General features: G+C 41.0%; 1 protein-coding gene across 1 annotated transcript in view; it reads left to right on the top strand.

The window, feature by feature from the left end:
* The first annotated feature begins 1,718 nt into the window (after positions 1 to 1,718).
* LOC131437038 (grpE protein homolog, mitochondrial) overlaps positions 1,719 to 14,617 on the top strand; it is a 28,496-nt gene continuing 15,597 nt past the window's right edge. The window contains exons 1-3 of the mRNA XM_058606083.1: positions 1,719 to 1,905; positions 1,970 to 2,150; positions 2,208 to 2,369. Of these exons, the coding sequence (XP_058462066.1) occupies positions 1,832 to 1,905; positions 1,970 to 2,150; positions 2,208 to 2,369 (417 nt within the window). The 5' untranslated portion in view covers positions 1,719 to 1,831. The remainder of the gene's footprint in view (positions 1,906 to 1,969; positions 2,151 to 2,207; positions 2,370 to 14,617) is intronic.

The following is a 14,617-nucleotide window of genomic DNA, read 5'->3' as shown; positions in this document are numbered from 1 at the left end:
TTCTTAGGTGAGAACGTAGTACATCAAATTAGGACGATTGCTACATTTTGGTCCTTCTCGGTTTCTCAGGTGAGAACGTAATACATAAAATTAGGACGATTGCTTCATTTTGGTCCTTCTCGGTTTCTCAGTTGAGAACGTAGTACATCAAATTAGGACGATTGCTACATTATTATTATTTGTATTTACTCAAACCATGAGTTATGTTCAAAGAGCGTGTAGCATGCATTGAGTGGAAAATATTCAATTCCATGCAAAACAATTTTTTAGATTTTCTCCACTTCCCCGAAAGATTTTCCTTATGTAATATAGTTCAAAACCACCGCATAAACGTCATCTTTCGAACAAAAAAATCAGTTGTAGAATTTCACCTGGATAATTTTGACAGCAGCCGGAATGCAGTCAGCCTTCTGATGGTTGTCAGAATACCTCACAAGAGGGATTCACCGAGATTTATTAAAAGAAAATGCCGTAATTTTCTTACTCCGTGTGTATTGATAATAAATTTCTTCTGTACTTTTCTGCTTCCGTGTAGTATGTTATTTCATCCATAGTTGCCAGGGATACCGATTTCTCGGTATTTATAGATATTTCTGGGTTAATTTTTCAAAAGGGCGTATAAGCAAGTGACAGTTTCTCTTTGTTTACTTTCTCTTCTATCATTTACCAAGCGGTTTTTAGTTTATCACTCAACTCTTTGCATGAAATGATACCCGAAACATTCGACTATCAAACAGAATAACGATATCAAAGAAAATCATTTGAATCGCATCACAATAATCGAAAGAGAGAGTGATTAAAGAGAAACTGTCACTTGCTTATACGCCCTTTTGAAAAATTAACCGAGATTTGATTTCTATTCCGCAATACAAATATGTACTTCCAAAACACCGATAATTCACGGATCGTACAGATTAATACCGATTTTCGTTTTTAGCTTAAATAGACATGAGAAAAGGTTGCGGTGGGACCTTTTTTTTGCTCACCAAAACAAGCGTTGGTGGCATTTTCCTGGTACTTCTGTTACGGGATTCTGATACCGATCACGATGTAAAATACCTGGTGATCACGTTTTTCTATGTGTTAGTGCGGTTGTCATTTTATTTTGGAATAACAGAGAGACGTGAAGAAGAAAAACATAAACAAATGACGTTTCGGGAGTTGCTTTTATGAAAATATTTAGAGTTGATTCTGTTTGCGAAAATATTGACAGTGAAATGCGGTGTTTTGTTCCGGGATGTTTCAATCGTTTTCATCACCTGCATTTGAAATGCCACCAACAGCACAATCACTCCATTATCCATAATAACTGTAATAGATACCACAGTGCGATCCGCGAAATCCTTCCTCCAACGAAATGAACAGAATCGGATGTGTGTAAAATTTTCTATATTTCGACGTTACCTTGCAAGCCCTTGAAGATTACCGACGTTACCTTGCAAGCCCAGATTTTCAATAAGTGCCAAAGATTCGCAATGCTGCGCGACAACTGGAGTAACTTAGAAGTGACATCCCGATCTGAACTGGTCGTTTGTTTATGTTTACATGCTTGAATCCCGGCGCGCCATACTTAATTTCGTGAGAAAATTACCAACACAACCAAACCTGTCTTACTACGCCACCAGTGTATTTTACGTCGTGGATACCGATATGGTACAGATAGATTTTTGCGCTGAATACATATTTTTGGAAAAATGACCTGGCAACGCTGATTTCATCTTACTCATTTTTCCAGCAGTCAGTTGTCAAAAACAGTTGATCTTTATTCTAATCTTGAACAATTGAAAAAGATCTTTAAACTAAGTGATCAATAACATAAATTAGTCTATAAATGACATCGCTCAATTTACGAGTTCTTTCTACAGCTTCGGCGTTGGCTCCTCATATAAAGCAAAATATGATGCGGTTAGTATTAATCTAGGAGATCAAAGATGATGTAATTAACCTTAAAATTGGTTCTAACCTGCAGATCTTTGATTCATGCTCGTTTTTCTGTGATACCCGGTCAAAGTTATTTGAGACACTTTTCCCACGAAGAAGCCCCAAAAAAGGAAGAAGAAACTTCTGAGCCTGAGAAAAAGTTGACAATCGAAATTGAAAGTCTGAAGAAGGATGTAGAATTACTTAACGAAAAGAATTCTGAACTTAGCGTAGATAGAAAAGTGTGAAAATTAGAAAAAAGTATTAACAGTGTCTATTATTTCTAGGATAAATACAAGCGAGCACTTGCTGATGGTGAAAATTTGCGACGCCGTTTAACAAAGCAGATTGAAGACGCTAAACTTTTCGGCATTCAGGGTTTCTGCAAAGATCTTCTGGAAGTTGCAGATATCTTAGGTCATGCAACTGAAGCAGTTCCTAAAGAAGAGGTGCGTTTGCAATATGCAATAATTCACGCGTTTTTTCTTAACGGCCAATAAGCCATCAACATCTGCTTTGAAGACAAATTTCTGACGAAGTATGACCATTCAAGGAATATATTTCAACACCAAATGAAAGAGATATCATTTTCAGCAAACGTCAAGCCAACCGAAAAACTTCAAAGTGGATATTGACAGTTGACTAATTGGTCGTCATAAGAAAAAACGCGTGTATTTTAAATGTCGTGCAATTGGTGATTTATGCCCCGTTTACACTTCTGCTGGCTGCCAGCATGCTGGTGTCAGTGTACTGCCTTCTTAGGAAAAAACGTTCAACTGTGGTCCAATGATCCAAAGTATTAGACCAACGAAGGACCACCGTTGAACGTTTTTTTCCTAAGAGGGCAGTACACTGACACCAGCATGCTGGCAGCCAGCAGAAGTGTAAACGGGGCATTAAAGTTCTGGTGTCGTTTTCGCTCGATAAAACTAAATATTTTTCATGAAATCGATTTCATATCATGAAATCGATTTCATATCATGAAATCGATTTGATTTCGATTCGTTCTAAACAACATTGTAGTTTAGTATAGCTTCACATGGTTTGACAGCAGAATCTGGCACCAAGCGAAAACGACATTAATATAATTAGTAACTAGCATTCTTTTTCGTCGCAAGATTAGTGTGATTAATCGAAATAATTCAGCAGCTTGTAATATTTCACTAAGGGATCGTTAAACAGGCACGAAGACTCGCCGGGTAACGGGGATGGTCTCAGTTTCCGTTTGTCTATGAGGGGAGTTGTGCAAAGTGTAGGCAGTCTCTTAAGTATTTTAAAAAAAAAATATAGCTAATTTTCGGTGGGTATTCCTCGATTGATAAAAAAATCAATTCAAATTGCATTTTGAACCAAAATACCTGCTACTACTATCTGAGCAATTCTTTGCATCACCACAAGTCCTGTGACACGAAAGGACTGATGATCAGGATTTGCCGCTCAGGCATAGCCGATCCAGAAAAAAAAATTATAAATGAATTTTCACAATACCGATTCGCAACGAAGTCTAATTTCGTTTGTTCGTAATATCATTCCATTTAAAAGTATATGCTCACTGCTTATTGAAAATTCTCAGCGCGGTAATCAAACGATTGAATCTCCAATAATAGTGCGATGTTAGGGAAAATTATTTCATACGAATAATCTACAGAAATGAAAATGACTATTATGGGCATCTGGCTTGCAATACCTGAGCTATATCCAGCAGATTTCAACTCTACTAAGACATCTGGACCAAATAAAATTCAAACTTCGCCATTCGAGGGAACCATACCATGGACCAAAGTAAAGCAAAGTGTTGGTATTAAATTTTTTTTTTGGAATTTTACCTCTCTGTTTCCACAAACTTCGCACGGCTTACCTAAGAATCCTTCCATATCGGGGCTCGAACATACGACAACTGGCTTGTAAGACCAGCGCTCTATGCATTGAATCGCCAACTTGGGCTAATACCCACTCAGAATATATAATTCGTATTTCTCACACTCAATGTTGGTGAGGCAACGTCGTTTCAATATTTCAATAGCATATTATTGATCAAATGGTTTTAATCGACCTATGAATTCTTGAACCAGTGCCAACATGCGTGTTCGAATGAATAGGCTTGAGCATCAACTCCAAAGGATGCTAAGCGTCTAAAGGCAAGTGATGTACAGGTAAACGACCGTTTGGTGAGTAACAACCAATACGCTGATCTGCCAGTTGATGTCGAAGAGGAACTGCAGAAGAAGGAAAAAATGCCGCCTTTCTATCTGAAGGGCTTCCCACCAAATCTACGCTCGGATTTCAACACGCTGATCATCAAAGCACTACAGGCAACAATCCGTTTATGTACTGAAGGCAGGCATGGCAACAACACGGATCCGTTCTGCACGGTACTCACCATCAGTCGTGAGCACACCACCAGGAGTATTGAATGCTACGCTTCGTGCCCGTGTTGAAAAAATAACACCGAACGCAGTAGAAAAAGCACCCGTAGCGGTGGTCGTGTAATTGTCAACCACCGGTGCTTGGATTTTCGGGCAGCACTGAAGTCGAGTGTTCCTGACTTCGGCAAACACCGAAGCCGAGTGTTTCCGATTTTGCCATATACGTTGCTTGTACTATAAGCAGCTATAGCGCCACGGTATGACGAAAAATGCTTTTGAATGATTAATTCTTTTATCATCAATACGCGTCTGATTGAATTCAATTGATTGACAATATAACCAACGCATGGGTGCTCTTCGGTGCCTTCGCGAAATTGAAAACATTCGGCTCCGGTGTTTAACGGAACTGAAAACACGCGGTTTCGGTGTATGCCGAAGCTTGAAACACCAGTGCCGAAAATAAAACAGCGCCACGAGCACCGTGGCTTCGGATATTGCGTTTCGTGTTTATCTTTGTGCACTGGCACGCAATGGCATTCTCAATACACGCGGTGGCGGTGGTTATATGAAGCACGCAGTGCAGTGTTTGGACATGCCTGACTGAAGGCTACAAAGCAGTGGAATGTTACCTGAAGCAGGAACTGTCGGAGGCTAGACTAAAGCCTGCGATGGTGTTTAAAATGAAACGACACAACACGGACAAAAACTATCGAGATCAACTGTACTTGGTTCATAAGGAGAATGGCTCCATCACCATGAGTCAACTGAAAACGATAAAATCCTTATTCCATATAATCATCGAATGGCAAAAGTATAAACCGGTACATCGGGATGTCACACAGTGCACGAACTGTTTGAACTACGACCATGGAGAGAGGAATTGCCACATGAAAAGTAGGTGCGGGCAATGTACAGAATCACACAATACCAACGATTGCCTACTAGATGACATCGCTATAAAATGTGTGAACTGTGATGGCGACCCTATCTACTAGCAGATCATGTCCCAAACGTGCTGAGTTCACAAAAATTCAACAACAGGCGTCCCGTAAATAATCAACGCGCAAGAATGTTCCACAGAAGGAAGAAATTAATTTCTCACAGCTACCACCAAAGAGGGATATTCCAAATTTGCCGCCACTTCCTCACAGCAATCCAAAAGATTCAGCTGCTGGATCACAAAAAGATTCTTCCTACAAAATCCCTCCTGGATGGGGCAATAATCAACCACAAGCAAAGCAGCACAGGCTTCTGTCAGCCTTTAAATTGCAACTTATAGAAGCCATCGGAATTGAGATTCAACGGCGATGGGACCAATCATCATCATTGCAGCGTACTGTCCCAAACAAACCAATCTTCGAGACGGTACGTGTGCATCATTGAAGCAAGATCTGGCTATGTTCACTCGACGACAGAAAAAATTCATCATGGCTGGGGACCTGAACGCACGGTATGAGGACAGTACAACATCCTCGCTCCGGATCAATCAACGCGACTTTCCAGATCGGGAGTTCATTCCATTATGGATATGTTCATCAACAACATCGCCATAGACAGCTCTCCGGTTGTCTTCAACGAGCTCTCTTCCGACCACTTTTCAGTAGCATTGACGTTAGGCTCTTCACCAGAAACAGTGCCTATTCAGCTTCGGAGGAACTATTATCGCACCGACTGGGTCCAATTTCAACAAATCGCCGATCAACTTATTAATATCGATTTGCCACTAGATTCCCCGATGGAAATCGATGCGGCCCTATCTTCCCTTCCAGCATTCAATCACAGTCGCTCGTGATAGGACGGTTCCAGTACAACATATGCCGAGTTCCTCTCTTCAAATTTACAGTGTCACCGAGAAACTCATCCGACTTCGAAATATCTACCGGAGGCAGTATCAACGAACTGGCATCCTATAAAAGAAGACCTCTTATAACAACTTAACTAGGATAATCCAGGAAAGGATAGCTGAGCAACAGGAACTTCCAGCAAAAGCTTCGAGAAATTCTCCCACATTCAAAGCCCTTCTGATCCTTAACGAAGGTGCTTAAGAAAAAACCGAAGCCTATTCCTCCTCTGATGTCACACCAGTAGAGAAGGCAAATGCGCTAGGCTGCCTACATTGTGTGTTCTCACAATGTAGGACTCAACATTGTTAGTCCACATGAAAGAGCTGTTGCTGATAGCGTAGCTGAGGTTGACCAATCAGTAGAGTCACTGCGAATGAGCTGATGGCTATTGTGAAAAAATTCAAAAATATGAAGGCCCCTATCCAAGTTGTTTAAAAAGTCAATACAAAGGCGAATTCTTGCTTTCGCAGATGAACAGGATATATTACTGGAAGAACAGTTTGGGTTCCGGAAAGGAAGATCCACTATCCACCAATTCACAAGGGTTAACAACGTCATCCAGCAAAACAAATCAGTGTCCAAAACGACTGCCATGGAAATATTGGATATTGAAAAGGCATTCGATAATGTGTGGCACGATGGCCTGGTGTTGAAACTGCATCGGTATAATTTTCCGATGTATCTTATTAAAATTATCAAAAATTATCTTGCAGATAGAGCATTCCAGGTTTCTCTGAATAATGCACTTTCAGAAAGATTTTTTATTCTCGCTGGTGAACCCCAAGGAAGTATCTTAGGTCCCATCCTATACAACATTTTTACATCAGAAATCCCACATCTTCCAGGTGATGGTGTTCTGTCACAATTTGCTGATGCCATTCTTTACAAAGGTCATGTCATTAATGCTCTGAAGAATAAACTACAGACAGGTCTGGACGCTCTGACTGAATATTTTACAAGCTGGAAAGTTGTGATCAATGCAGCAAAAACTCAGGTCATCTTGTTTCCACATTCAAAATCTCCAAAACTTGTTCCATAAGACGAATGCCGAATAAAGCATGCTTCATTTAGAATTGGAACAATCTTTTGCTCATATTGTGGCGCTCCTGGTGGACGGATTTGGATTTCACGCAGCAATCAACATGGAAGCCGAAAGAAGGGAAAAAATTGTGCACTTATTAGGAAAATCCATTGTGGTCTACATCTAGGCTAGCTAAACAGCTGAAATTGCCCAGAAATACCGTATTGCGCGTTATCAAACGGTATAAGAAAACATTGACGACGTTTTGGAAGCCTCGAACCAATCGTCGGAGTGGAACTGTAGACCGAAAACTGCGTGGTAAAATTTTGAAGACGATTAAGGCCATCGTCCAAGTACCATGCGCGCGGGTGATTTTAGGAAATTTTCGATGGATATTTTGAAAAATTCGCCAAAACCAAAAACATACAGACCTTTGGAATACTTTTATCTATCTACAGGGTGAAAATGACTGGAAAATTCGGAGGATTTTCTGAGTCTTATCGAAAATAGCTCTGAAAAATGGGCAAAACTTGTACCATACCAAGTCTTTTGAATTTCAAACCAAATATTTCTTTTCTGTTTGACACAAAAAGCTTTGCACTTCATACTAGAACCTTCCATTCGTCCGGGATCTTGCACGTTTTAAGTTTATCTTGACAAATTCAGTTTTAGTCATTTTCACTACATAATTTTGATCACAGATTTCACTTCTGTCTAATTGCTGAAATTCATTAAAATAATTATATTTCGAGAAAACTGGACACGAAAAAAATTGACGTCCGTCTAAATCGTCGCCTACTCTGAGTCTCCACAATCCATTACAACTTTGACACCCCCCCCCCTCTTCTGAAAATTGTAAAAGAATATCGGTGGACTTCAATCGAAATATTTTACACCCAATAAAATAAACACTAAAAAAATTGAGTTTAGATTTAGTGTTCAGCAGTATGAACTAGAGATGGGCAAAACAGTTCATTTCAAAGAACCGTTCCGTGATGCAAAGTTCTATTAAAAGAACTAGTTCTCGAGAGCCATTCGTTCGTTCTTTTCATAATTGTTGTTAGTTCTTGTTGAATGACTAACCGAGATCCCAATTCGAACTCTGGTTCTCATTAGTAGTTAGGCCCTAGTGTTTTCTACTGTTCTCGAAAACAATTGAGCGAGCAAAAAAAAAACCACGACTTTGAACTGAAGAACTACCGTTCTCAAAAAAAGAACTATTGGTCATTCATTCTTTCAAAAGAACTAGTTCTTTTGAACCGTTCGCGAGCGAATTGCCCATCTCTAGTATGAACTACCAATTGACAACTTTACTAGGTTTTACAAAAGATCCTACAAAGAATTTGAAAAAATCTAGGGTATACAAAATCTTGTGTCCTCATTGCGATAAAATATACATCAGACAAACAAAGAGAACACTAGACATTCGTTTCAAGGAACATATCTTAGAAATAGCGAATACATCCAAAGAATTGGAAAAGGGACTACCACATCACTTCAAGTCAAAAGTAGCAGAGCATGCATTTTTTGAAGATCATGAACTCACTACTAATGACATAAAAATCTTAAGACTTTTTAATCCATGAAATTAGATTCTCGTTCCAATCCATGGAAATTAAATTCAGCAGAAAATTTAGAAATATTCAAAAATAACTCCATCTCGTTATTAAACCGAGACCAAGGGAATAGATCTTCTTGGCTTTTCCAGTTACTACCCATACCCAAGATAAAAACAAACAAAGAAAACACTTAACTCTTCCAGTTTTCTGTTACCTGTTTTTTTTCTTTTTCATTTTTTTATTTGCTCCTTTTGTGGTTTACCTACTTACGTTTATACCCTCTTACGTTTGTATAAAAGGAACTTCAATGCAGCATTCTTTCAATAAACTTATAAAACCGATTCACTGAAGAAGGATGTAAATAACATTCCGAAACACGTAGCTGTATTATAACGTTTGATACACTTTCGTGAAAATAGTGACTTTGTTAGAGTGTAATGACGCGACATAGTGGAATTAAACGATACAATAACAGTTACTTACCTTACCTAACAGCTATAGACCTGGGGTGTCCTTTGCTGTATCAAGCATACGTCTCCACATAACTCGGTCCGTGGCCGCTCGTCGCCAGCCACTCAAGGCACGGATGCTTCTGAGATCACCCTCCACTTGATCGATCCACCTTGCTCGCTGCACTCCTTTTCTTCTTGTACCAGTCGGATTAGATTCAAGAACCATTTTCACTGGGCTGTCGTCCGACATCCTTATGACATGCCCAGCCCACCGTAGACGTCCGATTTTGGCTGTCCGTACGATAGGTGGTTCTCCTAGCAGCTGTTGCAATTCGTGATTCATACGCTGTCTCCACGTTCCGTCTTCCATCTGCGCTCCACCATAGATGGTCATCAGTACCTTTCTTTCGAAAACACTGAGGGCGCGTTGGTTCTCTGCCAACATAGTTCAGGTCTCGTGGCCATAGAGAACAACCGGTCTAATGAGCGTTTTGTAGATGTTCAATTTCGTGCGGTGGCGTACTTTTCTCGATCGGAGGGTTTTTCTGAGTCCAAAGTACGCACGATTCCCTGCCAAAATACGTCTCTGAATTTCTCTGCTGGTGTCATTATCGGCGGTCACCAGTGAGCCCAGATACACGAACTCGTCAACCACCTCGATATCGTCACCGTCTATCAATATTCGTGGTGGGAGGCGTAGTGTTTCTTCTCTAGAGCCTCTTCCTCTCATGTATTTGGTTTTCGACGCATTTATGACCAGTCCGATACGCCTAGCTTCAGCTTTCAGCCGATGTAGGTTTCCGTCATCTCCTCAAGGTTACGTGTCAATATCAATATCGTCAGCGAAACCAAAAAGTTGTACGGACTTTCGGAAGATCGTGCCACTCGTGTCGATCCTCGCTCTTCGAATCACACCTTCCAGGGCGATATTGAACAAGATACAAGAAAGTCCATCACCTTGACGTAGCCCTCTACGAGATTCGAAGGGAGCGTCCCAGATACTCGGACGTAGCACATCACTCTATCCATCGTTGCCAGTTTATCCGGGAAACCGTATTCGTGCATTATCTGCCATAGCTGTTCTCGATCGATTGTGTCGTATGCCGCATTGAAGTCAATGAATGCGTGGGTACGTTGAATTTACGACACTTCTGGAGTACTTGTCTTATCGCGAATATGTGATCCGTAGTGGCGCGGGTTCCAGTAAATCCCGCTTGGTACGGCCCTACGAATTCCTTAGCTATTGGTGATAGACGACGGCAAAGGATTTGGGAGAGTACCTTGTATGCGGCGTTGAGCAATGTGATTGCGCGGTAATTGCAACAGTCTATCTTATCGCCTTTTTTTGTAGACGAGACATACCATTCCATTCATCCATTCCTGCGGTAGAATCTCCTCCCAAATCCTAGAAAAAATCCAGTGCAGCGCTCTAGCCAGTGCCTCTCCTCCATGTTTGAGCAGCTCGCCTGGCAACTGATCTTTGCCCGCGGCTTTGTTGTTCCTCAGTTTGCCGATCTCCTCACTTATCCGACAGATCAGGGGCTGGTAATCTGACGTCGGCTGAGCGTGCACCCAGATTGATTCCTGTACCGTTCTCTGTATCTTGTGCTTCGCCATTCAGATGCTCGTCATAGTACTGCTTCCACCTGTCGATCACCTCACGTTCGCTCGTGAGAAGGTTACCACTGATATCTCTGCACATTTCGGCCTGTGGCGTGTAGCCTCTACGTGAGCGGTTCACCTTCTCATAGAACTTCCGTGTGTCATTTGCATGGTACAGCTGTTCCATCGCTTCGCGATCTTGGTCTTCCTGGTGGCGCTTTTTCTTCCGGAAAACCGTGTTCTGTCTGTTCCGTGCCTGTCTGTATCGTTCCTCGTTCGCTCTAGTGCGGTGTTGCAGCATCCTCGCCCTTGCTGAATTCTTCTCTTTGACCAACTGCTGACATTCGCCGCTAATCCAGTCATTTCTTCGATTCGATAACCTCGTATCTAGAACGGTTGCAGCAGTGCTACTCACGGCGGACCTCATGTTCCTCCAGCCGTCTTCAAGAGTCGCCGCGCCAAGCTGCTCTTCCGTTGGAATCACTAGCTCCAGTTGTTGCGCGTATTCCTCTGCAGTACGAATGCTACGTAGCTGCTCGAGATTGAGTCCCGGCGTTCCTGTGCGACGAGTATTGTGCACCGTCGATAGTTTTGAGCACATACGAACCGCGACAAGGTAGTGGTCAGAATCAATATTGGCACTGCGGTAAGTGCAGACATTGATGACGTCGGAGAAGAATCGCTCGTCGATGAGAACGGTTGATCAGGTGATCTCCAGGTGGCTTTGTGGATATCTTTGCGGGGGAAGAAGGTGCTTCGAACTACCATTCCTCGGGAGGCTGCAAAGTTTACGCATCGTTGACCGTTGTCGTTTGTTACCGCGTGCAGGCTCTCCAACCTGATCACGGGCCTGTACATTTCCTCCCGGTCTACCTGAGCATTCATGTCGCCGATGACGAGTTTTACATCCCGCCGTGGACAGCTGTCGTAGGTTTGTTCCAGCTGTGCGTAGAATGCTTCCTTCTCGTCGCATGTGGGCAGTGCACGTTGATGATGCTGTAATTGAAGAAACGGCCCTTGATCTTCAATACGCACATTCTATCACTGATTGGCTGCCACCCAATCACGTGCTGGCGCATCTTGCCCAACACTACAAATCCAGTTCCTAGAACGTTAGGTGTGCCACAGCTCTGGTAGAAGGTAGCCGCTCGATGCCCACTTTTACACACCTTCTGTCCCGTCCAACAAAGTTCCTGCAATGCTACGACATCGAAGCCGCGGATTTGAAGCATTGGGGCCTGAATTGCGCATTGTCCAGTCCTTTACCAACTTTTACAACAACAGTACTATTAGTGAATAGACACTATTTCTGGTGAAGATCCCAATGTCAATATTACTGGAAAGTGGTCGAAAGAGAGAGGTCGTTGAAGACAATCGGGGCAGTACGCTGCAATGGTGATGGGTCCCATCTTCGTTGTAATCTCAATTCCCATGGCTACAACCAATTTACTACAACCAACTCATTATATTGCATATTCGATGATGAATTTGCCTAAGGCGTTGATTTGATCTAACCGCGTTCTGCAGTTTCGTAGTTTTGTTGTCATTGTTTCAAAAATGACGATCAGTTGTTCAGCAGAGAATAAGTCACCAGAGTCATCCTTTGCTTGTGGTTGATTATTGCCCCATCCAGGAGGGATTTGTAGGAAGACTCTTTTTGTGATCCAGCGACTGAAATCTTTTGGATTGCTGTGAGGAAGTGGCGACAAATTTGGAATATCCCTCTTCGGTGGGAGCCGTGGGAAATTAATTCCATCCTTCTGTGGAACATTCTTGCGCGTTGATTGTTTACGCATTTACGATTGTTTACGTTTTTCGCGCAAGGACGACGATTTTGAGGTAGTCAGGCACATCTCTTCAACTGAACTTTAAAAAAGAGGAACCGTGGTCGAAAATCGATCATTTCTTCTTGTATGTTGGATGAAAGCAGACGTCGGGGCGAGAAGCCGTTCTAATGGCTCCAAATGTTATCTAGAGAACTATTAAGATTACTTCTTTGCAAATCGAAGGTAGAAATCATCAGTTTAGTGAAAATCATAAATAATTTGATTTGATTCGTGCACTTTTCGCTGTGCAAAAATTATTCGAGATAAATGTTCCGAACTGTGCTAAATATCGGACACGGAAAGAAATCCGTTACTGCTGTTATGATTAGAAAATCATGAAACCAATCATTTGACCTTATGAAATCATGAGCAATAACTCTTCTCCCACGAAAATTAATCATGGTTCGAAAATGCGTTACTTGAAGAATGCATTTCTTTCAAAACTCGTAACTCTAATGTTCTACCCGGATATCACCGAACCCTCTGCATCAAATGATGTGATAGATTAATAGATTAATGGTAAAGCAAAATTCAGACATTGAAAAGCAAGACCTACTGAAAATGTTTATTTGAAGCATGTTATTTAATAATTGAGTTGTTTTTTCCAACATAACATAAAAATAAAGATAATGAACCGAAAGTTGACATCATAAGAGACTAAGCATGGTTACACTTTTCATTTGACAAACATCAATGTTACATTTTGTTCGAATGTATTCTTAAATATTTAATGTGATCGTTGTTGCTAGAATAATATTCCGAGCGTTTAATTCGATTATGAATTTAGATCACAATCTAACGAAAATCAGAAAAATATTTTGTTCAACCACTTTGATTAATTTGTTTCATAGATATTACAACACAAGCTGATGCACCTAAATATTATGAATAAGACGATTTTTTTTGCAAGAACTCAACATAGAGTTTCTTTTTAAGAGGTTTGATTCACTCGTTTTTTTTTCATGCAGTTCGTTTAAGTGTTTAAAATCAAAACTAAAGTAATGAACGCAAGTAAACACGTTATCTCTTGCGTCGTCGTTTTTCAAAAACAGAATATTTTCATTTTAAAAGAAGTTCGTCGTGCTTTTCACTGAATTTATATTGCAAAAATGACCATCGTTGCAAAAATCACACATAATGCCTTAATTTATGTTGCAAAAATTTCCATCGTAGCAGAAACACGCCTGAAGTTATACCCAACAACTTCAAGTGCGTTACGTTTTAATTTCATCGAAATCAGTCCGAATTGATCATGATCCGAGAAATTTTAATCATGGTGTGTTATCATAACATGAAAATATGTTATTTTCCCCAAATCATGACTCGTTTTGCTCATTTCTAGAATCGGAATTTTGCATGTGTAGAGAATTCCACAATTTGATCCTTCTAAAAGGCAGAAATGAATTCTGTAAAGCATCTTGATAGTTTCTTTCAAAGAAGTATGCAAATCCGAATTGAGATCAAAAATTGTTGAAAATTTTAGTAGTGAAAAGGGGGAAAGTTTCGCAATTCACACAATCGATCAACTATCAATTCGAATTCGAAAGTGTACAGGGTCCGGCACTCGAAACGTAACCAATTAAAAAGGCCATAAATTCAGTTTGGAAAATTACTTTTACTTAATTCAAAGTACAAAATGTGTAAAAATAATACAAAATTCAGAATCAATTCACTTTTGCTCGATATGACCACCTTTTGCCTTGACTATGGCCTTGAGACGGTCAACAAACGAATCGCAAGCTGCCCGAATGTGACTTGCAGGTATTTTGGCCCACTCGCGGACAATAACTTTTTTCAGCGCCTCGAGAGTGGTGTATCTTTTAGTCCGGACTTAGCTCTCCAAAATGGCCCAAAGAGAATAATCCATTGGATTCGCATCTGGTGAATTCGAGAGTCATTGTGTGTACGTGATGAAGTTCGGAACGTTGTTTTTCAGCCATTCTTGGTTCACTCGAGCTTTGTGAGACGGTGCCGAGTCCTGCTGAAACGTCCATGGTCTGCCACCGAAATGTTTGTCTGCCCACGGC

Source organism: Malaya genurostris, chromosome 3 (assembly GCF_030247185.1).
Source record: "Malaya genurostris strain Urasoe2022 chromosome 3, Malgen_1.1, whole genome shotgun sequence".
In the NCBI taxonomy this organism is placed as follows: Eukaryota; Metazoa; Arthropoda; class Insecta; order Diptera; family Culicidae; genus Malaya; species Malaya genurostris.
The sequence above is the reverse complement of the archived record's forward strand: the minus strand, read 5'-3'. Positions and strand labels throughout refer to the sequence as shown.